General features: G+C 52.3%; 14 protein-coding genes across 14 annotated transcripts; 7 read left to right on the forward strand and 7 right to left on the reverse strand.

The window, feature by feature from the left end:
* Positions 1 to 986: 986 nt before the first annotated feature.
* Positions 987 to 1,514, reverse strand: M409DRAFT_19493 (uncharacterized protein; the record flags this gene model as incomplete). The annotated part of the gene is made up of 1 exon (XM_033804961.1): positions 987 to 1,514. One exon carries the CDS (start codon positions 1,512 to 1,514, stop codon positions 987 to 989), a length of 528 nt encoding a protein of 175 aa, XP_033671566.1.
* A 258-nt stretch (positions 1,515 to 1,772) lies between these two features.
* M409DRAFT_19494 (uncharacterized protein) lies at positions 1,773 to 2,954 on the reverse strand (the record flags this gene model as incomplete). Its single annotated transcript, XM_033804962.1, has 1 exon — positions 1,773 to 2,954. One exon carries the CDS (start codon positions 2,952 to 2,954, stop codon positions 1,773 to 1,775), a length of 1,182 nt encoding a protein of 393 aa, XP_033671567.1.
* Positions 2,955 to 3,983: 1,029 nt separating this feature from the next.
* M409DRAFT_19495 (uncharacterized protein) lies at positions 3,984 to 4,970 on the forward strand (the record flags this gene model as incomplete). The annotated part of the gene is made up of 1 exon (XM_033804963.1): positions 3,984 to 4,970. The coding sequence occupies one exon, from the start codon at positions 3,984 to 3,986 to the stop codon at positions 4,968 to 4,970; it is 987 nt and encodes a 328-aa protein (XP_033671568.1).
* A 1,301-nt stretch (positions 4,971 to 6,271) lies between these two features.
* On the forward strand, positions 6,272 to 9,033 carry M409DRAFT_51682 (uncharacterized protein; the record flags this gene model as incomplete). The annotated part of the gene is made up of 3 exons (XM_033811871.1): positions 6,272 to 7,935; positions 8,266 to 8,509; positions 8,833 to 9,033. 3 exons carry the CDS (start codon positions 6,272 to 6,274, stop codon positions 9,031 to 9,033), a joined length of 2,109 nt encoding a protein of 702 aa, XP_033671569.1.
* Positions 9,034 to 10,064: 1,031 nt separating this feature from the next.
* M409DRAFT_19496 (uncharacterized protein) lies at positions 10,065 to 10,727 on the forward strand (the record flags this gene model as incomplete). The annotated part of the gene is made up of 1 exon (XM_033804964.1): positions 10,065 to 10,727. The coding sequence occupies one exon, from the start codon at positions 10,065 to 10,067 to the stop codon at positions 10,725 to 10,727; it is 663 nt and encodes a 220-aa protein (XP_033671570.1).
* Positions 10,728 to 10,825: 98 nt separating this feature from the next.
* On the reverse strand, positions 10,826 to 11,896 carry M409DRAFT_19497 (uncharacterized protein; the record flags this gene model as incomplete). Its single annotated transcript, XM_033804965.1, has 1 exon — positions 10,826 to 11,896. One exon carries the CDS (start codon positions 11,894 to 11,896, stop codon positions 10,826 to 10,828), a length of 1,071 nt encoding a protein of 356 aa, XP_033671571.1.
* Positions 11,897 to 12,922: 1,026 nt separating this feature from the next.
* M409DRAFT_51684 (uncharacterized protein) lies at positions 12,923 to 14,125 on the reverse strand (the record flags this gene model as incomplete). Its single annotated transcript, XM_033811872.1, has 1 exon — positions 12,923 to 14,125. One exon carries the CDS (start codon positions 14,123 to 14,125, stop codon positions 12,923 to 12,925), a length of 1,203 nt encoding a protein of 400 aa, XP_033671572.1.
* A 261-nt stretch (positions 14,126 to 14,386) lies between these two features.
* Positions 14,387 to 16,067, forward strand: M409DRAFT_19499 (uncharacterized protein; the record flags this gene model as incomplete). The annotated part of the gene is made up of 2 exons (XM_033804966.1): positions 14,387 to 15,782; positions 15,832 to 16,067. 2 exons carry the CDS (start codon positions 14,387 to 14,389, stop codon positions 16,065 to 16,067), a joined length of 1,632 nt encoding a protein of 543 aa, XP_033671573.1.
* Positions 16,068 to 16,796: 729 nt separating this feature from the next.
* On the forward strand, positions 16,797 to 17,576 carry M409DRAFT_19500 (uncharacterized protein; the record flags this gene model as incomplete). The annotated part of the gene is made up of 2 exons (XM_033804967.1): positions 16,797 to 16,923; positions 16,987 to 17,576. 2 exons carry the CDS (start codon positions 16,797 to 16,799, stop codon positions 17,574 to 17,576), a joined length of 717 nt encoding a protein of 238 aa, XP_033671574.1.
* A 541-nt stretch (positions 17,577 to 18,117) lies between these two features.
* On the forward strand, positions 18,118 to 18,973 carry M409DRAFT_19501 (uncharacterized protein; the record flags this gene model as incomplete). Its single annotated transcript, XM_033804968.1, has 2 exons — positions 18,118 to 18,171; positions 18,236 to 18,973. The coding sequence occupies 2 exons, from the start codon at positions 18,118 to 18,120 to the stop codon at positions 18,971 to 18,973; spliced, it is 792 nt and encodes a 263-aa protein (XP_033671575.1).
* Positions 18,974 to 19,138: 165 nt separating this feature from the next.
* On the reverse strand, positions 19,139 to 22,099 carry M409DRAFT_64323 (glycoside hydrolase family 31 protein; the record flags this gene model as incomplete). The annotated part of the gene is made up of 5 exons (XM_033816022.1): positions 19,139 to 19,384; positions 19,441 to 20,011; positions 20,058 to 20,693; positions 20,746 to 21,561; positions 21,618 to 22,099. 5 exons carry the CDS (start codon positions 22,097 to 22,099, stop codon positions 19,139 to 19,141), a joined length of 2,751 nt encoding a protein of 916 aa, XP_033671576.1.
* Positions 22,100 to 23,408: 1,309 nt separating this feature from the next.
* On the forward strand, positions 23,409 to 24,390 carry M409DRAFT_19503 (uncharacterized protein; the record flags this gene model as incomplete). The annotated part of the gene is made up of 2 exons (XM_033804969.1): positions 23,409 to 23,684; positions 23,734 to 24,390. 2 exons carry the CDS (start codon positions 23,409 to 23,411, stop codon positions 24,388 to 24,390), a joined length of 933 nt encoding a protein of 310 aa, XP_033671577.1.
* A 24-nt stretch (positions 24,391 to 24,414) lies between these two features.
* Positions 24,415 to 25,368, reverse strand: M409DRAFT_19504 (uncharacterized protein; the record flags this gene model as incomplete). Its single annotated transcript, XM_033804970.1, has 3 exons — positions 24,415 to 24,461; positions 24,514 to 25,243; positions 25,297 to 25,368. The coding sequence occupies 3 exons, from the start codon at positions 25,366 to 25,368 to the stop codon at positions 24,415 to 24,417; spliced, it is 849 nt and encodes a 282-aa protein (XP_033671578.1).
* Positions 25,369 to 26,258: 890 nt separating this feature from the next.
* Positions 26,259 to 26,899, reverse strand: M409DRAFT_19505 (uncharacterized protein; the record flags this gene model as incomplete). The annotated part of the gene is made up of 2 exons (XM_033804971.1): positions 26,259 to 26,796; positions 26,847 to 26,899. The coding sequence occupies 2 exons, from the start codon at positions 26,897 to 26,899 to the stop codon at positions 26,259 to 26,261; spliced, it is 591 nt and encodes a 196-aa protein (XP_033671579.1).
* Between the last annotated feature and the right edge of the window lie 80 nt (positions 26,900 to 26,979).

Consider the following 26,979-nt stretch of genomic DNA (forward strand, 5'->3'; position numbering starts at 1 on the left):
AACTCGTAAACGGAAGCGGAACGCCTCTCCGAGTCCGGAAATCGAGGACATTATCGAGGAGGTACCCGAGAACGAGGATAGCGATAGTAAGGGTAGCTGTATTACTGTAGCGTTACGTAGATAGTCGAGAGTATCGAGGATTCGAGGCTTGTGCGCAGCTTCACCGTCTGCGTAGCTTCCCCATCAAGTACGTTACATCACTTGCTCCCTGCCCCCAGCGCTGCAGAGAGATTGTAGCCGAGAAGTACGCGTGGTGCCTACCAGAACAAACCTGAGACGGCAGGTTTACTTTTCCACCTCCGGTGTCACAACTGGTAAGTAGATACTCATCCTAGGTGCATGAGCTGAAAGGAGAAGACAATGCTCTCTTCTCACTTCGACAGTTAAGAAAGACCATACAACACTATAAACATCTGCTATGCTCGTGTAAACAACAGGCGCGTTAGAAGCGCGATCTAGACAAGCATGCCCTTTTCCCCATTGTTCTCCTGCGACGCCTCGCTTTGTTCGTCATGTCCGTTCGCATCGCAAAATCAAGTGAGGGAAACTACCATCCGCGCTCCCGCCATCTTGCTCTGTCAAACACGCGTCTGGGAAGACCGTGTTGCTGCCACGCGTCTGAACAGGATTTAGCTGAATGAGGAAAGGTATGCAGTGAGTAAAGCCAAGAAGAAACGTTGTAAAACGAGAAAGCATCAATCAGTGTGGAGGTTGCCGCGAGCGTGGTGAAAGAACGTCGGCAGGAATTGAGGGGATATGTAGCGCCGGACAGGAAGTGTCCAGCTGCGGTCCTTTCGGACCAACGCAGAGTGTAGTCGTGTCTTGTGGAGAAGGTAGTGTGGTATGATAGCGGTGCGAAATAGCCGGCTGGCTCCCGGGGTTCGAAGTTGTCTGGTAGGTCAGCTCTGCTCTTCGGATTGCGCCTACAAAAGGGGGTCAAACGTTGCATTACAGTCATCAGCATCGATCATGGTGGCAAGCTGCCTTCATCTCGGTGGCCACGCGTTAGGGTTTTTGGTGTATGACTCGCTTCCGCTTGCAGGGAAGCCATTGGCGTTATGTTGCGGCGGGTATGCTGAAGAGTTGTTGTTGTGGTTCTTGCCTCTAGGGTACTGACTGACAGGCTGTGGCTGCATGGGTGCTGGACCACGCTCAGGGTTTGGTCGGCGCGTCTGTGGTGTCTCGTAGTCGCGCGTGTTGCGGTTTGAGCCTCCAGCAACGGTGTTTTTGTGCTGACGCACCGTGCTCTGAGACGCAGCATTGCGTCGGCTAGACATGCGGGCTGGAGGGAAAGTCGTGCTCTCCTCGTTGTAACCGGGCTTCGAGCGTTGAACCTGATTGAAGACAGAACCCTCGCCGAAAGCACCATGCTCTATTATCTCTTTCCGGAATGCTGCGGCCTTTTCGTTCTTGCGCGGTTTCTTGGCTTGATGGTTTTGCTTGGTGATTCCGTTCTTGGGCTGAAGTCTCTTTTCAGGGCCTTTGCCGTTGGATACGGGCTGCGATCGGCTCATGCTGGCATGATTCCTTGCCGTAGTTGCAGTTCTTCCGTTTTCCGAGCCTCGATCTGTAGGATGTGCCGTTCGTGACTGCTGGCTTCCACCGCCGGTGTCTGCCTCACCACGCTTCTGCGGACCAACGCTTCCCGCGTTACCGTTCCCAGCATTGGCAGCAACGCAGACAAAGGGGCTCTTACATCCGTCCGCACGTATTCTGTCAGCAGGCCAGGATTTTGGAGTGCCAAAGGAGTTCAGGTTTTGTTCAGCAGGAAGTCAGCAGACAGCACCGGCCTTCTCAACCAGAATCTCGCCAGGCTCAGGGACTCCAATCTCTCGATATTGGTCGACCAATGCTTCCGTTACTCCGTTGACCTCCAAAATCTCTTTTGCGTCTTTCTCTGCGATGCTGCCAGCCGCCAGCAAATAGTCCACGATTCGTACGAGACTGTCCTTCGTCACTTGACGGTCAGCTATCTCGATGTAGTCACCCATGTAGACATTCCGCTCAATCGTGCAGATCATGGCGTATTCTGGTTCGTTGCTGCTGGTTTGGACTAAAGGTGCACCTCCTTCTCGCCTGCTGGTATCTCCGCCAGCCTTCATGCATGTTCCGTAACGATGCAGCATATCGCTATCCACTGCCTTCATTCCATTGCCTTCCTTTGTCATATAACGAAGGGTGCGGATCCGATCGCCTTCAATCTTGTAAACCAGATTACAGTAGCGTTTGCAGATGACGGTAGGCCCAGGTGTAGAAACGTAGGTTTCGTGGTACGGCTTTGTCTGTCTGTTGGCCATTGGCTCGATGCAGGTGGCGTAGATCGACATTCCGGGACGCAGACGATTGTTGTTCTTCTTCACGTTATTGCTGAGGTCTGCGTTCTTTGATTTGACGAAGTCAGGCCTCACCTCTGCATCGGCTGTCATCTTGATGAGGTTGGCGAATCCAAGAATTGCTTTCTTGAGCTGCTTCTCCTGTCCCTTGTCTTGTCCTGGAGCTACAAGCAACGCAGGGAGAGCCTCGATGATCTCAACATTCATCAGGTCTTCCGGACGAGCATTTCCAAGGGCCTTCAGAAGGTCCTGGTGTGCCGCTTTGAGTAGAAAAGACTCGCCAACTGTATCCGTGATCATGCCTTTGATGTTGTCGAGCGCATCATACGGAGCATGCTTTGTAGGTGGGGGTGAAGGGTGAGTCGCCGTGCTGCTCAGACGAGGACTTCCATCGCTGGACGACGAAATGCCGTGTCCAGCTGCACCGCTGTGGTCAGAGGCGCCGAGCTGCGCATTGGCTACAGCGCTACCAAGGTGGCCTGGCTGAGCTGAGAGCGGGTTTTGCAAGCCACTTGTACTTCCCTGTCGGTATTGCGCCATACCGAGTGTCGGAGATGTCTGGAATGATGTCTTCGCGCCCGCGAGGATGTCGTGCGCGACCGAGGCGACACCTTGTGACATTGGTGTTGCGTGTTTAGCGGACGTGCGCGGCTGTTCGAGGGACGAGTGCGATATGCAGGTGTTGCTGTCCACGTTCCGGCCTGGGCCGTCGCGTTCGTTTGTGACTGATTCTGAAGGGTTTGTGTGAACGCGACTGCAAAGCTTGTAAGGCTTCTCTCGAGGGCAACGGATGGTGGTGGTGAAATGAACGCCGCCAAAATGATGTTGTCGCAGAAGAGACGGCTTCCGAGAATTTGGGTTTCGCTAAAATTTCTTGGCCTCTTCCGATGGCGCTAGTGCATGTGATGGCCCGGGCGTTGGTGAATGAATCCCGAATTGCATTATCGTCTTCGAAGGCACTCATGTCTAATAGTAGGTACCTGACCTGTACTTTTCAACCTCCGATCCAAGACTGCGAAGAAGGTTTCGCCTGGAATATGTGAAGCTTGGGTACCGATCACATCAGCTTTCCACGTCTCGAAATATATCCAATCGAAATGTAAGGCAAACTACGCTACCTAGGCTCGATGAGCAATTACGAATTCTCGTCGTTACTTTCAATCATCGACTGTAAAGATGTGGGCTGAGTGATGCTCGAGCTGCCCTCTGCTTACACGTTTGCGTCAACGAAAAGCATCTTTTTCGCCTTTCTTCCGCCTAGCGAAGCAGACCTTCGTTCTGTAGAAACGTTGTAAGACAGGAATAGATCATGAGAAGTGACCAAATCCGGATGCCTTCCTATCGCGCCTTTGTCACCTCGATGCTTGTCTCTTTGAAGTACGTTTTCCTTTATTGCAATCAACCCCACAGCTACCTTTTTGCAACTCAGCTCCTTCCACTCACAGCTCCGGCACAATGGTTTCACTCATGAATACTCGCGGTCGACCATGGCTCAAGAAAGATATCGAAGTCTCAAGAGTGGACACGTGGTGCATTTTTGGGGACATGAGAGGGTTACGCAGGCTTCCTCAACTGTTGACGCGGCAGCCGGTTCCCACATTTCTGCCCAGAACGACAAATACGAGGCCGCCAACTGGAATCGGTCCAAGGATGTTAGATCGTTTCGAGGCCATGTATCACAATGCTCTGTCCATTGCGGCTTTGCAAGCCGAAATCGATGAATGCCAGGAGGACGCCGAGATTGCCCAGCGATTAAGAGACGAGAGTGAGTGCAGCTGGTTGCACCTCAGAGACGACTCGCGCATAGATCCAGTCCAATATGCGGAGCGGAGTTGCGAGATCCTCGAAAAATTGAAGCATGATATTGAAACACACACCACCAATTTTGACGCTTTGCAGACCACAATGGCGGAGCTTCGGGCTGACAAAGAGGGATTGTGGACGGACCTACGGAACGACGCGAGTCACTATTTCAATAGCTGCTTGGCTGCAGATTTCAAGACAAACTGGAGTCTAGACGAGGAAGATTGTCGAGCTCTGCGGACCATCATTGATCAAAACTATCTCATAACACATACTCGACGCGAGCTCGCGGAGCTAAACTCAAGGCATTGCGCGATCGGGCACGAACGACGGACAGCAAATCAACAGGCTAATGTCAAGGCGGCGAGGCTTGGTGGAGACCTCTCTCGAGCCCTTGATCAAGCTCGGAAAGAAAGGATTCAAGTCGAGCTGGACCGTATTGCTTTGGAAATCCGTAAAAAGCAAGATCTCTTACGTTTGCGACAAGATAGATACCGCGAGGATCAGGAATCGTTCTGTGAGGACAACCTTCAAGCTCTGCTGAGGCGAAGTGGAAGAATCGAGCCTGAAGTGCCTGAGCCTGAAGTGCCTGAGCCTGATGTTGATCTAAGCGATATGCCCAGTGACACGAATCCGAATCCACCCGTAGATTGGCTACCGACTGCCGAGACCGAGTTTCAATCCTCAGATGATCGCCAGAGGGATCCAGATATCGCCAACGAGGCATCATCAGACAAGTACGGTGCAGCTGAAAGATCACTTGAGCGAGAATACATTCAAGTGCAAGACCGACTGACACAGCTCCAGCAAGAATATGGCGCTAAGAAATACTAGCTGCAAATCATTCGGAATTGGCCATTTCATGACCTTCACAAATTCGAATGAGGCCAGCTTCGAGGCCTTCGTGGAGAGCAAAATGAGCTCCGAAGCTGAGATCATTGGCTTGACCGAGCAAGAGCTTGTTTCTTTGCGCCAAAGGCTTATAAGTGCTGGGCGAGAAGTACCACGCTCGCCTAACGAAGCCTCGCGCAGCATTACAGGAGGAGGCATTAGGAAGAGAGCCCGAACACGCAGCGGTAGCAGGCAGTCTCACAGATCTCCTCCCCGTCCATCGCCACCAAGGCGTGACAATTGGACTGGAAGACTGAATCGCTGGCGCGTCGCGGCTGACGATGCAATAGCGACGTTAGATATTACAGCAAGCCTTGGCAAGAGCCTTGCAGATTCAAGTCTTCGGTCAAGGAGTCGCACCCAAACAGCATCGCCGGATGAGGAGCTAAGGAGATATCGGCAGAGGTTCTTGAAAGAGAACCAACAGTACCAAGAGAAGATGAGAGAAGGTTACGGTGCTCCAGCGGTAGAGTCAGAGCCGGAAGCTGAATGATGTGAAGAACGGCAAAAAGCATGATGATGAAGCTGCCGAGAACTATGGAGCCGCGAAGCAGAGAAAAGTGCCAAAGCCTGAAGCGAGAGCAGACGGAGAGCCTCACCACGTCGGATTGACCATGTGGTGAACCTGGCCACTTCCGCCGCCTCGCTTATTCTCGTCGCCGTCGCGAAGGCCATGGTGCCGTCCTCTGCCTCCACCGCCTCCACGAGGGCCGCGAGAATCGTGTCGTCGACATCGTGAGCCACGACCTTCCTGCTCGCTGCGATTGTAAGGACGAACGCCGGGGTCCTCGTTGCGATCACTGTAGCGGGCGTTGCGAGAGCCGTCGTGTGGGTTGGATCTGCGACGTTCTCTGGAGCAGCCGAGGCGGCGTTCAGGACAAAGCCAGCGCGCGCTCGTTACGTTTGCAGTTCGCTTCAATTTTGCGCGACAGTGCCCAGGAACTCAGACGCGGATTTGGAGATTGTGCGTCCTAGCTTCGCAGCCAAAGCCGCTACTCAAGCCACCAAATCATGTTTGCACTCTATTCAAGCCCATATAGAAAGTCAATGGACACCTATAAGATGACAAAATGACTCATTGTGCTCTATTTCGTATCTTAGCCATCTGGGCCGATTTTGCAACTCGGCTACCATCGAACGTACTTGACCACGGGGTTCAATAAGAGCTGACATTGAGTGCTGGCATATCAGTATGAAACTCGCGCGGTTTCACTGCAGATCCTTCACGACTACCCATCAGGATTATGCCCTCAACCATCGATCCCAGTCCGAGCTTACGGGCGGCAAGATACGTTCAATACGAAATGCTGTGGTGCCTTTTCAGTAGACTTCAGCAACGTCTCAGCGCAGCGCTAGCCACAAGACCGAGGAGAGATAACAGACTTCCGCAAAATGCGCACACGACACCAACAGTCGAGAACATTGGGCCTAGTATGCTCGAGCTATTTACTAGTCTCCATCGTGATTTTGAAGCAATCTCAGCCTTGCAGCATCGGACCGAAACTCTGAGACGGAGACTTTGTAATGCTCAAGCCTACTACGACCGGATCGTCAGCATAATCGTACAGTACGATAATGACCCGAGTTTGGATATGGAGCCTCATATGGCTAGACATCACGCGGCTTCAGCAAATCTGGAACACCAAATCACAGACATAAATCGGGACTTGGCAGAAGGCGAGAGCACATTGGCAGAGCTGGAAAGACGAAGAAGCTCCACCTGGCAGGAAGTGTTTGCAAACGTGCGAAGTTACTTTGATAGCTGTTTCGAAGTAAACTTCGAAGCATGTTGGGCTCTGAAAGAGAGGTCCTGCCGATGGTTGCGACAGATGGTCGATCAAGTCTCCCTGATTAGCCACAGTGAGACACAGATACGCCAATGGGACAACAAGCGGATATCTCTCCAGAGCAGTCAGCGGCAAGCCAAGAAAGCCACCGATGTCCAGACGACGAGATTAAATTTAGGCCTTTCGCGAGCGCTCGATGAGACTCGTCGTCACCAAGTCGACGCTGAACTGGATCAAGTGAAATCGGAACTGGCAGCACAAAAGGACCTGTTACAGCTTCGAAGAGACTTTCACAGTAGAGATCAAGATCGATTCTGCAGGGGTATCATAGAGCCTCTTTTGGAGGATGCGGGTAGGCTTAAAGCGGGATCAGCTGGGCCTCCAAATGGTTCAGGGGCTTCCATCGAAGACGCTGCCGAAAGGAGTCAAGATCAGACACAATCTTCGAATGAAGGGCCGCCACTGCGAGATCACTCAAAGTCTCATTCAGATGGAGATAACAGCGCCAACCGCGAGGTATCTAAACTAACCGACAATGACCTCCAGGAGCAGTACTTGGATTTACGCGAACGGCTGGTGGAAGCTCAAGGAGATCTGAATGCCAGGCACTCAACTATGGAAACGAATGAGCTCGACCATCTCCTGACTTTTCGCAATTCAAGTCATGAATGGTACGAGACATTCATGGCTCAAGAGCTCGAGGAAGACGTACAAGCAGCACGGGTAATAGAGGCAGACCTTGTGGAACTACGCAAACGTCTGGTTCAAAACGGTATAAAGATGCCTCGCTCCACAGATGGCTTGTACTTGCGGGCTGTGAAAGATGGAAGGATCAGGACGAGGAATTCAGACAGCGCCAGTCCCAAGTCACCGAGACGTTCCCTGAGAAGAGAGTCACACAGATGCGACAAAGGAAACCATAAGTTGAACGAATGGCGGATGAAGGCCGATAATGCTCCACGTAGGTCTGAGATCACGCCGAGCCCTGGTAAAAGTCTTGCTGGGTCAGATCTGAGATCGAGAAGTCATAGTCAGACGGGGTCGCCAGATGAAGAATTGAGACAATATCGAAAAACGTACTTGGACCAGAGTAGAAAACAGCAAGAGGAAACCAGGGAAAAGTATGTCTCGCTAGCAATCGAGCCAGGGTCAGAATCTGAATGATACGTGGACACTTGTAGAAAGTTCTCTCAAGGGGAATGGGTAGGCGGGACCTGGCCTTATGCATGTATTTGAGAATTTGAATATGTTCATTGTCTGCTCAGTCAACGATCAATGCGGCCAACATATAATGTACTGGTGCGTCCTACTCGCTCAAGCGCGTCTTGAAGTGCTCGTCATCAATCAGCCTAGATGAAGCTCATCCTTCAAAAACTTGTAAGGAGTGACCCCTGAGACAGATGATCTGCCAGATGTTCTATGCGACCATTCGATGACTAGACTACACAAAGCGCTCCTGCGAGCGCGACAGCCTCCATGACTGGCCACGGCGCTGTTCAAACCCACAAGAGAAGCAAGCATAAAGTACATAGGCAGACACAGTGGCTGCTGCCCTTCCGTCAAAGCAATCATAGAACGCCTCCTTTCCGTACAACCAAACGAGACTCTCATCAATTCAAGCACACAAAGGCCCTTCCAGAATGCCGACATAGCGCTCCTTTCATCAATGCACCGATCATTCAGACGCGTTCTCAGGTACGCGTATGCTGCAATTGGTAATCCTGGTCAGGCACTTTCATTCTGAGCAAGTTGCTGCAGTTGTTGAGACCCTTTGCAAAGGAACGAGCAAACTTCGCTACAACCCCAAGTGCGGTTTGCAGAGACAGCATCGTAGAGCTTGACATCATCATGTCGTGCCCTCAGAATGCACAGTGAAGAATGGGTATCAAGCCACGTATTCCACTAAGTGAACTCCACATCAGAATTGCTTACCTGCCTGTTCATTCAAGACAGCGCGATGTAGAGAGTATGAGAGCCTTTTAGAAGACGTGTTGGAGATCCTGAACTGATCCCAATAGCTGTTCGCTATCACCGGCGTATATACATTGCATTGGAATGTACTGACAGTGAACATGGCTGCCATGAAAAAGACTAAGCGGGATCGTATTCTCGATTTCTTTGTCCAGGTCCCTGCCGGAAACAAATATTATAAGACAAACGACTACGTTCCTTTGTCTTGGAATCTCAATCCGAAAGGTCATCCTTTGAAGTTGTCATAGAGCGCACTCTCGCAGTTGATTAAATTGCGTTGACGAGACGCAGCGTATTCTCTGAGATCATGTATTTGCAGTTGCACCCTGATGGGCGGCGTTGGTCGAGGCGATACGCATGGCTCTCCAAAGCTGAAACCCCATGGTGCGCTTTTACGAATATAAAACGGCGACAAACGAGCAAAGCACCGGATAGACGACCTGCACTGCCCAAACAGCGCCAGTTCACATTGCAAGATATCGGACCTCGCACCCTTGACCTATTTCAAAGAATTTACGAGGACACGCAGGCGATTGCACTGCTGAAATCGCAGATCGCGGAATCCAAACAACAGCTGGTTCGGATTCAACGAAGCATAGACTGCATTGATTGCCGCATAGCTCGTCTGCAAGACAACAATCGAATCGATGCGGAAGAGGAAATAGAGACTATAACCGAATTCCTTGAAGGTTGGGAAAATGACAAGAACACAGCGAAAGATGCACTGGCCACCTATGAAGCCAATGTCGCGCAACTCGAAAGGACAAATCGAAATAGCTGGGAAAAGCTCTCCCTGGATGCCTATCGATACTTTGATTTGTGCCTAGCACGCAACTTCGAGCCCAATTGGAGTCTAGGCGAGAATTCATGCATAAGCATGGGCAGCATTGTGGAGCTGCATCGGCTCATGACTCGAACGAGACTGGAAAAGCGAGGGCTTCGAATCAAATCTATAAGGCTGAAAAATGGCGATATAACAGCGGCCTCACCAGTGACGCCACGACATATCCCGGGTGAAACAAACGCAGAGCGCAGGAAGAGGTTCAATGAAGCTGCAGCCGACCTTGACTGTGAAGCCACGTCGTTGGACGAATTGTTGGAGCTAAGATCAGCGTCGATGGAAGAATTGTATTTCAATTTCTGCGAGCATACGATCAGACCATTGTTAGAGAGGGCCGGCAGAGTTGGTGGACAATCTCCTGGCGCTGATATCCAGGGTCGTGAACACGATGGCCCCGTCGTCGAGCAACATAAAGGAGAAGCACTGAACCTTCCAAACATGGATGACGACGCCAGATTTACCGAATTCACGGTCGATGAACTGAAGGAGCAATATGCGGCCCTTCTACAGCACCTCTACGAAGTGCAACAAAGACATGACGAAAAGCAGGCCATCTTGAGAGGACACGAAATGGAACATATGTGCACATTCAGGGCGTCAAACCACAAGAGATTCGAGGAATTCGTAGAGCAGAGCGTGAAGACCGAAGCGGAAGACATAGGAAATACCGAAAGGGATCTATCGACTATTCGCCGTCGTCTTATCCAGCTTGGTGACAACGTATCGGTATCGCCGACGGGGAGTGCAAGGTCTGTCGGAGGGGGAGGGGTAGGAATATCTCCGCGGCAGAATGGCAGCAGTGGGAATTCCAGAAAATCACCTCCTCCGGCGGAAAGGCGATACTCGCCAAAGCGAGGGCGAATAACCAGATGGCGCCTAAAAGCAGACGACGTACGCCCAGTCATAGACAGAGCCTCCGCCGAGCCGAGTCCAGGCAAGAGCATCGCAGGCTCCGAAGGATTTCGCTCCAGAAGCCGTACGATTCCGAGATCACCAGATCCAGAGTTGGATCAATATCTGGATGAGCATCGAGAGAAGTATCGCAAGGAGCAGGAAGAGAATTTGGGGAAGTATGGATTGCCGGGGGTGGAGTCTGAATGAGGATGAGAATGCTGAAGATGGATGGGTTTGTGGGATTTAGAAACTGCGTAGTATCTCTCTTGGAAACATTTGTTGTGTTGTTGGTGTGGCTTACTCACTCACACACGGGGAGCAAACTTTGTGCGGAAGCTTTGCAATTTCTCCGACAGTGCAAGATGCTGACGTTTCTTCTCTTCGACAATCTCCTGCAATCCCTTGATGTACCGTTCGTTCTCTTCAACACTGTTGCTGTCAAAGTTCTTGGGGAGCGGGTCATCGCTCAAGCCTCTGTCCAATGCCGCGGACCCCTGGCCTCCCCCAGGCTGTATGTCCACTTCGTCGGACATCAGCGGGGAGTCTACCCGCTCTATGCTGCTGTGAGGTTGAGGGATGTCATTGCGGTCGACATTGGGTTGGTTGCTGGTGACAGCAGCAGCGAGGGTTGGCGATCGATGACTTGGGCCTGCTTCAGATAGCTCTCGAGTCAGGATATCATTCGTCCGCCGAATGTCGGTTGTGCACATCATCTTTTCGCTGTCGGTATCACGAACGCGGTCGTCGATGATTTCCCTCAGGACTTGCTCAGAGCGATGACGCTGATCATCAGTAGTGTTCTTGGCCAGGCATACTATCTCGTGGATGAGTCCAAGGCTCCAGTCTAGCGGCCCATCTTTTTGCTCGATCTCTCGGCCTTTCTGAGGCCCCCACTGGGTTTTCACAAGACGTGTTGGACTGAACTCAAATACTGGCCAATTTCGAGGATCAGCACCCCAGATCTCTTTCAGACTCTCAACAGCCGCTTTACGAAGGCCTCTGGTAGTCTCGTCGCATTCCTCAAAAGTCTTGGTTGTGGTAGTCGTTGGTGGACCGCTGGACTCAGAGGCCTTCGTCGCAGACTGCCTCTGCCGTTTGGTTGCAGTTGATGCAGAACCTTGTGCGGACTTTCTCTTCCTGAGAGTGTAGTCGCCGTCCTCCTTGTCTCTCTTGTTGTTTGCCTTTTCAGCAGACGTGTCGAATCTGGTGTCGAGCTCCTCAGTTTCAGGCTCGGCCGAAGCAGACTGGGCGTCTTGGCGTGCACCCGAACCTGTCATATTGGCCACTGGAACTGGAGCCTGATTTACCAACGCCTCATAATCGAATGGTGGATAACCGCTCTGGAATTGGCCGGGGTTAGCGTGGGAGGAGGTCATGATTCAGGAAAACACAAAGACACTAGTCAAGGAGTAGGAACTCAGTGAGTGAATCTGTCTTCTGGAAGGAGTTGGAAAGCCCACGTTTCCGTCTGGCGAGGAGTTGGGACACATAGAAATATTGAACCCGCACAAGCATCGCCCCCAAAGCAAAGACTTGCCTGTGGCCATAGTCAAACTTAGCGTGCTATGGCAGGCTCAGCGGGTTTCACGGACCGCTGCCGCCTACGACCAGCCACCGCATGGGGCGGCCTCAAAGAATGCATCTATGATCGATGGCCAAAGCGCCGTGCGTCGCAACTACCAGGTCGCTAAGCGCCAATGTGCGGTCTGGTGGTCAGTCACGTGTGAAACATGCAGGGGCATGCAGACGACTTGGCGTTCTAAGCCTGGTTCGATCAATGTAGCTGAGCGGCGTAGGTAGCAGATTGTGTTGGCCTCCCAACGGTGTGCTGCATTGATTCGTCGTCGTAGGACGTGACTTTCTTTCCTACCGGCCGGCGCGCATGAGGGTGTGTTGTAAAGTTTTAATCTTTTGGCTGCCAGAAATGGCCATAGCAAGCCTGAAAGGCCTGGGAAAGGGCGAAACGGGACACGCTCTCTTTCTGTCGCCCGTTGCTGCAAGGGTTGGCGGCGCAGCGAGCCAATCATGGAAGATAGCAAATTCCAGCCACCTGTCGAGCCTGAACGGCCCCAGAGAGCGAAACAGGACGTGCCTTCTTTTGGCTGTCTGTCGATCTTGATTGTGTGGCTAAAGTTCGGCGCTTTGGCGAAGGGCGGCTGGTGGTAGTAGCTCGAATGGCCTACGAAGGCCAAATGGTCTATGAACAGGCGAAACAGGACTTCTCGTTCGGTACCCAAGCTCAACCAAAGCCAGAGATATGGTTCCCGTGAGCTGTGACGCCGATGCAGCTGCTGGGTATGGGTTTATGGACTCTTGGGAACGCCGCTTGGTGAACGGTTCTCCGGAGTGCTTGCAGCAGGTGATAGCGGTTGCATTTGAAGTGGTCGTAGCTTTCGCCAAATTTAGCTGTTTGCGTGCTCCTCGCCGTTATCGTCTCCTTCTTCATGATCTTCTTTCTTGTCGTCTTCTTCCTTGATTCCCTCTTCGCCCTTCAGGGACCCGCCTTTCCTCTTGGGGATGACCTTCATGAACGCTTCACCCCAGTCACCGCACTCTAGCCACTTGATCATGATCTCGTTAACATGGTTCGTAGCCAAGACCTTGCGACTCTGCATCTCCATGTACTGGCCAATTGGAAGTCGAGCCGTCCTGATCCCACGGTTCGTAGCACGTCTATGGCACACGCCCTTTTCGCGATTCTTGTCCACCAGGCCGCCTATGATATAGGTGCTGTATGGTTTGAGCTCGGTCAAGTCCTCGTCAGCTTCGGACGAAAGATAGACCACTTCGCCTTCTGCTTTCAACTTCTCCCGCTTTTCGTCGTCAAGTTCTGCGTATTTGGAGAAGACCCCAGCCAGCTTGCCGCCTTCAGCTGCAGACATCCATTCCTTCGCCTTCTCTGCAGTCTCGACGAAGTCCGAATCAAGAGCACGCACGCCTCGGAAAGACTGGTAGTTCTTGTCCAGAACTGTATCGAATCGTTCCTTCAGCTTGCCTCCAAAAGAGCAGTAGACAATGTGAGCTCGAAAGAGGCTTTTCCTGTTATCCGAATAGCATCGAGTGATCTGTGCAGCCAGTGAGATTCGCTCGTTGTCTCGCATCAGATCGTCGAAATCGCAGTCAATCACAATCGTGACTGGCAATTGCACGGCATGAGTTTGGAGCTGTCTTTGCGGCTCAGCAGGCGCCTCTCCTTTTGCCTCTGCTTCCTGCTTGGCGGCTTTCTTGCGTTCACGTCTAGCGACCGCCTTTTCTTTACGGACGACTTTTCTTTCGTCCCGTTTCGACTCCCATTCAGCCTTTCTCCGCAATTTCTTCATTTGGTTCTTGGATAAAGGCGGATCGCCGGTGCCGCTATTGATCGCTGCTAAGGAAGGCGCTGTCTCTTCAGGATTTGGCAGATGATCATCTTCTTCTACGAACTTTTCGTCGTGGTGAGTGTCCTCAGCTTTTGGCAATTCCTTTCCAAGTTCGTTCGTAGCATCTGCGTGTCCATTTTCAGAACGAACATGTGACGCTTCAAAATCGTCCTTTGGGCCATTCTCAGTTTTGATGTTGTCGTGGCTGAGCTTCCGTAATTTGGTAGGTCTCTCTTCGGATTCCATCTTGACTGATGTGTGGTTGAGTCTGAGTTGGTGTCCGGCGAATTTTGGCAAATGTGAGGAATCTCGGGACTCAGGCCTTCCACATAGCCAATCAGAGCTCGATTCTTGCTCAAAAAAGCTTAGCCTAAAGTGTCTGAGATTCATGAGACTAAATATTCTCGACGCGGAAAGAAACGACCACGCGACTGCCTGACGAAACAGCTTCACATCACCTTCACTTACACCTTGCACGTGCTTTTGTTGACATCGGATTGAATCAGCATGTCGGCAGCACAGCTCCTCAACCCCAAGGCGGAATCACGGCGACGTGGAGAGGCTCTGAGAGTCAACATCTCTGCTGGTGAAGGCCTGCAGGATGTGTTGGCCTCGAACCTTGGGCCTACGGGCACTCTGAAGATGCTGGTCGATGGCGCGGGTGGCATCAAGCTAACGAAAGACGGCAGTGTGCTGTTGAAAGAGATGCAAATACAGAACCCCACAGCGGTCATGATCGCAAGAGCAGCGACAGCGCAAGATGAAATCTGCGGCGATGGAACTACGAGCGTGGTCCTGATGGTGGGAGAGTTGTTGAAGCAGGCAGATCGGTACATCAGCGAAGGCCTACACCCCAGAGTCATCACCGACGGCTACGAGGTTGCAAAGAACGAGACGCTACGGTTCCTGGACGAATTCAAGCTGGCGAAGGAGGTGGACAGAGAACTCTTACTGTCTGTTGCCAGGACGTCATTATCTACCAAGATCAACTCTACTCTCGCCGAGCAACTCACCCCAGACATCGTCGACTCAGTCCTGGCCATCTACCAACCTCCAGCGAAGCCTGACCTCCACATGGTTGAGATCATGACCATGCAACATCGAACAGCCGCAGACACACAGCTCATCCGAGGCCTCGCGCTCGATCACGGTGCTCGGCATCCAGACATGGCGAAAGACGTCAAGAATGCATACATTCTGACTCTCAATGTCAGCTTAGAGTACGAGAAGAGTGAGATCAACAGTGGTTTTTACTACTCTAGCGCGGAGCAGCGAGACAAGCTTGTGGAGAGCGAGCGGAGATTCGTCGATGAAAAGCTGCGGAAGATCGTCGAGCTGAAGAAAGAGGTGTGCGGGACAGATCCAAAGAAGGGCTTCGTGATAATCAATCAGAAGGGTATTGACCCACTGTCGCTGGACGTCTTGGTGAAGAATGGCATCTTCGCACTGCGGAGAGCGAAGAGAAGGAACATGGAGCGTCTGCAGCTCATCTGTGGAGGCATTGCGCAGAACAGTGTGGACGACCTTACGCCAGACGTTCTGGGCTGGGCAGGCCATGTCTACGAGCACCAGCTTGGCGAGGAGAAGTACACATTCATCGAGGAGGTCAAGGATCCGAAGTCGGTGACTCTCCTCATCAAGGGGCCCAACTCGCATACTATCAACCAAATCAAGGATGCCGTACGCGATGGTCTGCGATCAGTGTACAACATGATTGTAGACAAGAGCGTGGTTCCTGGTGGTGGTGCTTTCCAGGTTGCAGCTGCACGGAGACTGACCTCAGACGAGTTTGTGAAGCAAGTCAAGGGCAAGACGAAGTGGGGAGTCTCCGCCTTCGCTGATGCTCTCCTGGTCATTCCAAAGACGCTCGCCGCAAACAGCGGTCACGACATCCAGGATTGCCGTAAGTGGCTCGCTCGCTGCATATTGTGCTGATTGCTGACATTCGACAGTTGCGAATCTTCAAGGCGAGCACGCCGATGGCCATGTCGCTGGTCTTGATCTGACGCTCGGCGAACCTATGGATCCTGTGCAGCAAGGTGTCTATGACAGTTTCAGAGTGTTGAGGAACAGCATTGCGAGCTCGACTGGCATTGCTTCGAATCTCCTGCTCTGTGACGAGATGCTCAAAGCACGCCAGATGGGCAAATCAGGTCCGCCTGGCGGAGGAGAAGGTGGTGATGAGTGAGGTGGAAGATGACGAGACATGGCGGACAGGAAGACATCGACGGGGACTATGAATCTGCCTCCGGAAAGGAGCACGAGATACGCCGGTTGACCGAAGGGCGCCATTGGTGTCAAGTCAGGTCGCCTACCGAAGGCACTTCAAGCTTCAAAAATGACGGACAGGACAGTCTATGAACGTGCGGATCATGAACAACGCTATGCGCAGTGGCAGAACCATGTATCTGTCGCCTGTTCGGCGGTTTCGCCGAGCTGGCTTGTTGTCGATGTCCACCTGGGTCATGTTATGTATGCTAGGGTGAAGTTTTGCTGATGCGACTCTCAATGCTCACCCGTGCAACGCTTCAGACACCGTCTCAATTCAATGCCATCTGCTCAAGTCATCGTCTCTCGAAACCAATACATGGTCTCTTGGAACGCACTTTCCTTCATTCGAGCAGTCGCGACTGCCTCATGAGCTGGAGGCGGCAAGTTCCTACTCTCTCTGCCCTTTCCCCGAACCTTTAACAACTCATCTTAACTTTCGTCCCTGTCCTCCTCCATCCTCTCATCTTCCAACATTGGTCTCAAGATCGACCGACTCACTTTCACGGACCATCTCAAAACTTCTCCGGTACGTCATATCACCACTCACATCGACTTCCGCTGATATAGCTCGGTAGGAGAGAGCATACTTACTTGCCAGGCCTTCATAAGATAGCGACGTCTGCCTTACCCCCCATCAGCATCCATCATGGCTGGGGCCAACTTCATGAGCCTGCCGCCCGAACTGCGCATTCGAATATACGAGTATGCACTCGATCCTCTCGCGGACCCGGAAGCCCACCCAATCTTCTTGAGGCGGAAAGGCCACACTGAAGGTCTATGATGTGCAATCTCCTCGACGAGCGCCCATCACAGATGCGACTGCGCCCAGAACGAAGTCACGACTGGACTGTTGAGAGCCAACAAGCAGATTTTGGCGGAAGCTGTCGAAGTTCTCTGCAGCCTGTTCGAGCTGCGAGTCCGCATTGCAGGAATCGGCGGCTCGGTCAAGGCCAAGGAAACGGCCGCAGTCCTTGAGCCAATTCCACAGTACGCTCGAAAGCACATGCGCCAACTCCTTCTGGTTTCTGCCAATGCAAGCGGCGGCATCACTGGAGCTTCCTCACGGAAAAACCGTCCAGACGCTCTTGCTGGCCTCGACAAGTATTGGAAAGTCATCAGCCAGGAACTTCCCCAACTACGCAAGCTTCGCATCCACATCAACATCTTCAAGAGCGAGCTGGAGAACATCAAGTATGTTCTGTGGGCGTTCAAGGGCATCAAGACTTTGTCCAAACTGCGGCTCTTCAAGCTTGAGATTCATCAACGCCAGCAGTCTTATCTCGAGAGTGCTTGGTCGGACCGATTCATGGAAGACATGCAGGCGGACCTGATTTGCAAGTTGATGAAGTTTGTGGAAGGAACGTTCGAGATCGACATCCAGCTGGTCAAAAAGGATCCAATGATGCCGCTACGGCAGTGGTTTTGACGCACAAGGATCCTCTTTTGCATTGATATTCAGACTATGATGGATTGGCCTTTGCTGGACGCATCGCTACTATGGAGTGGTTGACGCTTTCTGACCACGGGTCAAGGTACGTACCTGGAAGCATATAACCCGAAAACCATTAGCTTTCAGATCGGGGTATATGCAGCAGCTTCACGGAATGAGCTTTGACCTTGCAAGACTTTTCGAATGTAGCGACTGGACGGAGTATTGACTCTCTGCCACTTTCTGCTACGCTTTGTCCAATGTCGCAACAACAGAAGGCGCACGTGTATCTTGCGGATTGAGGTCCGTACTGGATCGGGAACGGCATTGATCCTTCACGCCACACAATAGGCGGGTTTATCGAAAGACCGATCGATGAGGCTGCTATCCATCATGGCTCGTCACCAGTCATCGGATTCGCTTCAGGTCTCAGAGGTCACGAAAAGCCCACTTCTACATTCATGAAAGCGATCGCCGCCCCTCACTGTATGGCCGTCTTTTCTCTTTCTATCATCGTTTCATTTCTCTGCAACAAGCAATGACGATGAACGAGAAGAAACCAACTGAGTACCAAGGCCTCCAAGTCATCGGAGTACGTCTCTCTATACCGCTCACCACTTCATCCAACCATGAACTTGACTTAATACCCCAAACAGGGCGGCCTACCCCGAACAGCAACAACGTCCCTCCACAACGCCCTCGAAACCCTCGGCTACGCCCCGTGCCACAACTTCCGCATGCACATCATCGGCGACACCCTTCCCTACACGCACACCCGGACCTGGCAACGCCTCTTCGACCCGCAGACCCCCAAATCCACCCGCCGCGCACTCCTCCACAACCTCTACACCTCCACGGCCGCCCCCGCCGCCGTGGACTGCCCGACATGCTACTTCGTAGATGATTTAATCGAGATGTATCCCGACGCAAAAGTCGTCCTCTCCATCCGCTCCTCCCCCTCAGCCTGGAAGACATCCTTCGCCGCCACGATCGGTAGGGTAGCAACTCCCTCCATGAAATTCGCCACGTTCTTCTTTCCCGGGATGACATTCGGTGTCATCCCCTTGCTAACCCGCATGGACGAGCTGAGTCAACGACGCTACGGATGCGCTTGGGGCGAGGAGGCTGCGTATGAGCGGCACAATGAGTGGGTGAAGAGGGTTGTGCCTGAGGAGAGGTTGTTGGTTTTCGAGCCGAAGATGGGGTATGAGGTGCTTTGTGAATTTCTTGGGGTGGAGGCGCCGAGGGATGGGGAGGGGAGGGTGAGTGGGTTTCCGAGGGTTAATGAGAGTAAGGGGTTTGAGAGGGCATTGGGGGTTTTTGCTTGGGTTGGGTATGGGAGTTGGGTTTTGGTGATTGGGGTGGTGGTCGGGGTGGTGAGGCGGTTTATGTGATGGGCATTTAGGTTGTGGTGAGGTTGCATGTGAGAGATTGTCTGTACGCTGGTGATTCTCATCTCAGAATAGGTTGGTTGAGAAGGCTGATTGCCAAACGATTGTTAATTCTCTTCTCTGATGTTACAACATCCTACCGTTGACATTTCCTCCGCCAAATTTCATCTAGGAAGTCTGCAGCGTAAACTCATTCTGCCACGCTCCTCCTCTGGTGTACTGCTCCAAGCCAGTAACATACAGAGTATTGTTCGCAAAGTGACTCTTCACGTTACTGGGGCGGCCACGGCCCGTCGAGAACGTCACGCTGCGTGGCTGTCGTGATACGCCCGCTATGGTGATGTTCGCCAAGGGTGCGGTGGCTTGGTAGTTGCCTGTATTCTTGGTAGTTAAGCGGCCGCGAGAGTAGTCGAACTATGGGAGTATTAGCAGGAGTCCACTATCCCTAGTGATGATCAATCTGTGCTTACCTCGACTAGCTTGGTCGAACTTGGGCTAATACTCTCGCCATCGTCCAAATACAGGTTTCCGCTGGCAGAGCCTTGGTTGTCCGGCGTGATGATGATACCGTACGGGTTAGATCTCGTCACCGTAGTGGTGTTGCCAGGTGCCTGAGTAGGCAGAACAGTACCGCCCCGGATGTGAACATTGATATGCTCAAGCGGTGCATCCATTGTGACGTTCTGCTGCGGTCGAACATTCTTCACCTCCTGCAACGTGTACCAGTCAAACCATCTTGTGCCTTGTCCAATTCCTGGAAACACGCCATTGACGGTGTAATCGCCTTCGGTCAAGACGGGGGTCACCAGGATCGAAGGGCCCAGTAGGAATTGCGTGTCCGTCTGGTAGAGAGTGGAGTCGTCTGGGAATTCCCAAGCCAAGGCCCGCATTACGGTGTCACCTTGGGTATGTGCGTAGTAAAACAAGGTGTAGATGTAAGTCAGGATGCTGTATCGGATGGAGATCACTCTTCTGGCGGCTTCTGATACGCTTTCCCAGTTGTAGAATTCTTGTGGTGCTTTGCCGATACCGTAGTGGTTGCTGCGATGGTCAGCAAGAAGTCATCTATCAACTGCGTCGCACTCACCGATAAAATGGGAAGAAGGCGTTGAGCTCCGCCCACCGTGCACACAGTTCCTCTGTCGTGTTAACGGCATTACCAAACCCACATGTGTCTGTGCCGAACATCGGAACACCAACCATCTGGAAGCCCAGTGCCTGTGAGATTGACAGGAACATGGCGCCCCATCTGGAGTCATTGTCACCGCCCCAGTTGCCGGTGTATCTACCGCTGCCAGCAACGGAGGCTCTACCAATGATGAATGGCCTTTTGCCAGGGAACACCGTCTGAGACATCGCGTTGTAGGCTGCCCTCAATATGCCGACGCTGAACAGATTATGAATGTCGTACTCAGTTGTGTTGTATGGATCGTTGTGGGTGGCGTTCGGCAGGATCACCATGTCGATGATGTTGTTGGTTGAGGTTTGGCTGACATTCGGTTTGTACGGTGGGTTGTTGAGGTTCCTGGTATCCCGAGACATGTTAGAAGGCGGGTGGATATAGCTTGCTGGGAGCTCGCCGTTGCCGCAGGAGTATGCGCAGAACGAAGCGGCCTCGTTCAAATCGATCCAGATGCCATCGTAAGGAGCACGCTCATGAGCCAGCTGCATTTCAGCAGTGAACCATGTTTGCGATGAAGGGATGAGCCAGTCCGCCCAAGTACTAGATGAGAAGTCAGTAAACATGACATTTGTTCAAACAGGATCTTTCGTACCTAAAGCCAGGCCAGCCGTTTCCAAGGTAATAGTAGCCAGTGCCAGAGTCTCGAATGAATGTCTGGAGTGCATCACCTCTTTGAAACGGCTCGTACACATCGCTGGCGTTGTTTGGGTTGGGAAAGTAGACATTGCTGTCAACAAGAGGAATGTAGTGCTGTCCACGAGACTGGAGCCACGCATGGAGTGACTGCATATCAACAGGGGCAAAGTTGACTGGATCGTTTGTGAAGACCCTTGTGCGGTCGTAGGCGTCGATATCTGTCCAGATACCTTCCAAAGGAATACCAGCGTTTGAGTAGTTGGTCACGACCTCCCGCAGATTGTCGGTATTCTTGTAGCCCCAGTGGCATTGGTGAAAGCCATAGGTCCAGTACATCTGCATCGCTGGCAAGCCAACGCAGCCTGCCTGGTACTGACGGAAGACTTCGAGAGCGGTCGAAGTTGACGTCTGCTGGCCACCATTCCCTCCGTGAGCTCCGTGGTGCCCTCCCCACCAGAAGTTGCCCCAGCCTGGACGACCGCCCCAGGTGGGCCCATCAGAAGTTTCAGTCTCGCCACTCAAGAAGTACAAGTCTATGCTGCCGCCAATAGCTCGGAGTGTGATGCTTGTATCGCGCAGCAACCAGTCTTGGGCGTGGACGTTGCGAGAGTACACTCCATGTGCGGTGGAACCGCCATCAGAGTAGCGGGTCTCTTGATAGAAGGGATGCGTGCCGTATGAGTTTCCATCCAGGTGATCAGCCGTATCTGCGTTGAAGAGAGTCTGCGTGTAGTCTGTGCCCAGGCGGAAGTTGTGGATGTTTTCGTTGATGCTGCAAAGTTCATCAGTATCCCGCAATTTGGCAACCAAAGTCTTGATCGAACTCACCCGTAGACATTGTAGTTTTGCTGCATGTTTGTCACAACTTCCAGAAACTGACTTTCATAGACAATGACATGTCCAAAGGTGGAGAACAGCTCTTCGCCACCATTTCGCCTGGAGGTGGAGAATTGGAAGGAAGGGTTGTTACTCCACTTGATCTGGAGATCGCTGCTCTGAGACGACGTGCTGCCATCCCACTGCGGCTGTTCAATAAACTCAGAGTCCAAGATATACCAAGAGCTGTTGTAGGGCGCAATATGCTTTGGCACAATCCTAACGTTGAGCCGCTCTTTCGCTTGATAGTCGACTACAAGGGAGAGATCTTTTATATCGGTCCCAAAGACGTTGCAAGACTGACCAGCCAGGGTCAAATCAGCGGTGAAGCCGTGATTGTTGTTCTGCACGTTTGATGCTCGGTATCCTGGGCACTTTTGAGGATCTGGAGCAGTCGGGTCTTGGACGGTTGGAGTTACAGTAGGCGCTGGCATAGATGAGGTGGATGCTTGTGCTGGACAGGATAGTTAGTCACTGTGTATGCCTTGCGGCTCTCATACACACCATTTGCCATGCCCAGCATGGCCTGCAAAGCCATGGCAAAAAGTACGCCTCTCATCATCAGTGACTTTGTCCACTGAGCTCAGTGTCTAGCAAGACTCACAATCACAAAGCTCTAGGCAGCTTGGCTCTTAATATGAAGCCATTGTGGATCCTCGTTTCCTTCCAATACCCATCGAATGCAACCACGCTTCCTTCGCCTGGAGATCATGCATCGTGAAAACTTACTCCAGGTGTCACATCCAGGTCGCACCGCCAAGAGGGGTATAGGCGGGATCCTGGAGGCATCAATTCAGGCACGAGATCGACTCTATATGCACTCGCGCGGCTCGACGGCTATTGAGGGGTCACATTGTTGCATCATTTGCGGGAGATGCTTGCGAGAAGAAGGTTGTCGTCGAGACAAGGTTCGGCCAAGCGCCGGGAAGTGGAGACGGCGTGGTGTCAGTTGGGACCATGACCCCTCTTCTTCTTCTCCATGACATCCGCCTCGAACTCGTTGACCCTGACTACCTGATATGCAGCGTCAAAGCGGCATCCAGACGAGGATGCTGCGGTCCATCAATGCAGCGTGCAAAGGACTGTAACGATGGGTTGTCTGGAAGCGACGCCCGCTTCCCTACATTGAGATCCTTCTCATGCCATTGAGCCTCGAGGTGTATGTTGGCTCTCCATCCGAGCCTGAGACGCGACGCGACTGGTCCATCGTCCACGGAAAGCCGAAGGATTGTCGCACAGAGCCGTGCTTTGAGTGTGTCGCCGCTGACTCCCAGGTTGGCTCGAAGGTTAAGAGACCGGCCAATCTACGAGACTATTGTGACAAGCCACTATTCAGCTTCCAAGGCAAAGAGCCTGAGGCTTTCAAAAACCTTTCCCAAGAAACGAGGAGTGCAACAGACAAGGCTGCTAACGGAGGCCGGTCATCATAAGCTGCTGAGGAAGCGACGTTCGTGTGACAGATTTGCTGCCGATGACAGCGCATTTGCAATACCCTCGCTTGATATCAGAATCCCACGAAAAACTAGCAGGTATGGGGCTAATATAGACTACCGACAAAGGCACCAAGACTTGAGATGCGAAAGATCCGAAGAAACGCTTGGCTCGTAGGGCTGAGGATGACCTACAAGTGGGTTCAGCTCGACTATGTTGCACGCTAACGAAGAGGTATATCTTCAGAGGTCGCCTATCTTCTTTTCTCTCAACAATTAGACTTTCTTCCTCCTGCACTGAGCCACATGCAAGATGGCGACAACGAACGCCTCCACGAAGCCTTCCCAAATCGTGTTCTGGTCTCTGCCAAGAAGTGGCTGCCACATGTTGGAGAAAGTGGTCTTTTCCAAGCAAGAGAATTTGAAGTGGTTGTGGCATCCGCATGAACCACCTATTTATCCCCAGTTCAGGTGGCTGTCCGGCGAAGACATTGAAAACGAGTCAAATCCCGACCGAATGGAATTCGACACAAAGTCTGCAGAATCAAACGAGAAGTGGCAAGCCACTCTAAAAGATGCTCAAAATGCAGTAGGTCTTGAATCATAGACTGCTTATGAGAATGTTACTGACGGGGCAGAATCAAACACTGTACATGCACGAACACGCTCTATGCACAATATCATCAGAACGAGTCCTCGAAGTCGTCAAGACGCCGAAGTCTTCAGAAAGACGAGACCATAAGCACAACTTCACAACCGTCTCTGATGAAGTCCTACTACACCCCGGGACGATCCCGCTCATCACAATCCGCCACCCGGTCCTCTACGTTCCCTCGAACTACCGCGCCACCAACTCACTCTACACTGGCTGCAAACGAAGCAACTGGATCGTAAACACCAGCCTGGCATTCAACCGGGACCTGTACGACTACTACGTGGCCCACGGCATCGAACCCGTCGTTGCCGACTCGGACGACTACATGTCCAGTGAGTCGTTCGCCCGGCATCTGACCGGCAAGCTGGGACTGGATCCAGCGAAGGCAATCGTATCCTGGCCCAAAGCGACGGAGAATGAGAAACAGGAAATGCATCCAATGCTCCTCCAAGTGCAGGCTACGCTGGTGGACTCTGGAGGGATCAGGCCCAATCGTGCGTCGAAGAATCTCGATTTGGATGCCGAGAGGGAGAAATGGAAGAAGGAGTTCAACGCGGACGAGCTTGCGCTAATGGAGGAGCTGGTGGATATTGCTATGCCGCATTACGAGTATCTGAGGGAGAGGCGACTGCGAGTATGAGGATCGATGTGGCAGCTCATATTTCTATGTCCTCGCCGTGACTCCCTTCATAAGTCGACTTTGGCGTCTTTCTTTCTGATAAATCGTCAGCGCCATACGGATCATAGGATATTTAGCACTCACCAATCAAAGAGCTAACACAATCAAGCAAAGGTGCAACCACCATAATCACGGCTACAGTCTGCACGAACGACCACTCATTCTCCTCTTCCGTATCGAGTCTACATCGCACTCCCGTCCCACTCTGAATCCACTCTGTATGCTTCTGTTTGAAAGCGTGCACGATGAGCCACAAGGTTAGGCCGATGGCTTCAAGTGTCATCGCGACATGAAGGACAGTCAACCACATCCCTTCTCCAAGCGTCCGTCGGACAAGGAAGAAGCACACATATCCTATGATCAGCAAAACAGCAGGGACGATCATGATTAGGCTTGTGTTCCTTAGGGCCACGAGGACTATGAGGAGGACGAGGATGGAGAGGCCGAGGAATAGCATGAGTTTCCATTGACGACTTTCCATGCGTGATGTATTCGGGATAAAGACCTGGAGAGCGCTTGTGAGAGCCAGAAGACTGAGTGTGGCTGCGAGGAGTGCGTGCGGATCTCCCAGCTTCTTTCGGTAGGTGATTAGAGTGGAAGTGATGACGGCGATTGTGAGCACGACCTGGCTCAGGGCCATGGTGTCGCCAGACTTGACAAGTCTCTCCAGTCGTCGGGGCTTGTGGATAGCCCGACGGTCGCCTTGGGCCTGGGGCAAAGAGCCGTATCGGAAGGTTTGTATTTTGGGCGCCCATAGAGCGACGGTCGAAAAGATTAGGGTGAGAATAGAGGCGACTGTGAATGAGATCAGGATCTAGGGTGTGTAAGCTTAACGAATTGAACAGTTGCGGTGATGGAATGACTTACACCCAGCCCAGCTATGTCGGGATCAGGCTCGCAACCAATGCTCGTGGCTGGGGTGGCTGTCGGTGTCGACATGAGTTTGTATATCGATTTGTAATGTTGTGAACGGTAGCTAATTCAAACGTAGATCTCATGGTCGCTCGACAGAGACATATATACCATTGACTGTGAGTACAGCCTTGCCATTCAGCTGGGGCCGCACTTTTCCACACATGTTGGCTTCGTCTAGGTTTTCGCTGGGCAACGAGGGGGACGGTAGCGGCAACTGAGGCCGCCTGGGGACCAGCTCGCGAAGTTGGAGATCGCCTTCATGTTGTGCAACGGTGGCGTGCAGAAGTAGCTGCGGCCAGGGGAAGCGAGACTACTCTCTCCAATGGTGTTGCACCTCCGTTTTGGAGAGGCAGACTGAACTGAGATGCGTTGCAGGTTCAGCTGTGATGCTGAAAGTAGCAGCAGCATGCACTGCCATCGGTCAGACTGCATGAAACGTAGTATACCGCCATCGGTTATGGGGGTCCGCCTCAAAGAAATCAGGAGATAGCAAAACAGGGGCTGTCGCTCGGCAGAAAGGCCACCAGGGGGAGCCGTCTTTGGTAGCCTCAACTGTATGTTGCAATGGAGGTGGAGTGGCCCGAAGTGGTTGTCGTTTCGAATCATGCATTCATGGAAGCAATCATGACGGTTCAATTGCTCGCTCGCAGGAAGGGGCTTAGGCCAATTTGTCACTAAGGAAGCGAGACAGAGGTGTAGCCGACTCGAGGTACCTGACGCTCCGTTGCGTGGACTATTGGTAGGATAGGAACCATGGCGTAGCAAACATGTTTGACGTATCGTGCACACTTCATACCTTCTGGCTCTACTTCCAGACTTCGTTTCAATCCGTTACGTACGCGCCGCACGATAGCAAGGTTGATCACCATGCTGATGGTACTTGCACGTTCCCTGTCCCTCGGAAACGACATGCTTTACGCCTGTCTTTGGACCTTCCATAGCTGCTTTTGCAACATCGAAATAGAACTCCGCCATGTGCCCACCGATCTCATGGTCGAAAGTTCCAAGTACCCAGCTCGCACGCGCACATGAACGAGGAATCGTCTCATCGGATCGCCTTCAATCGTGTTACTGAAGATGAGGTACACAATATTGTCGTCGGGGATAGTGGGGATCATGCCACACCGGTAGATGAATGCGTCGACGACTGCATCTTGAAAATCGTGGTCTTGAAGGCGAGAACCGAGCGTATAGAGGCGCGCAAGGTCACGCGGGCTGAATTGAGACCCATCCTTCATTCCTCTGTAAAGTCCGCGATACAGCCAATGGACGTAGACGTGGAACTGATATGGCGCCTCTTCGGGTAGTTTGACCACACGGTCGGCTGTTTCCTTCCAATCTCTTCCCAAAGCAGCTTCGAAGAATGCGGAGTTTTCGCGGAGAGGAGTCTCATGGACTATAAAGCGCTTCTCCTGACTGCCGACTAGAACGACGATGACATCGCCAGTCCAACTGTGAGGTGTCAGTCGGTGAGCGGTACCCGCAAAAGACGCAAATCTTACACGTTGCGCCTGTTGTTGATTGCGAACAGATCGGGCGGTATGTTCGGCGCCATTATTCTCGTGGTGATCGCACGACGTTGTGTTGCTCGTGTCGTGAGGAAGCCGAATGGAGAGGCAGGCGGTACGGGATGAG

The sequence above is a fragment of the Zasmidium cellare genome (genome assembly GCF_010093935.1).
Source record: "Zasmidium cellare ATCC 36951 unplaced genomic scaffold M409scaffold_7, whole genome shotgun sequence".
Classification (NCBI taxonomy): Eukaryota; Fungi; Ascomycota; class Dothideomycetes; order Mycosphaerellales; family Mycosphaerellaceae; genus Zasmidium; species Zasmidium cellare.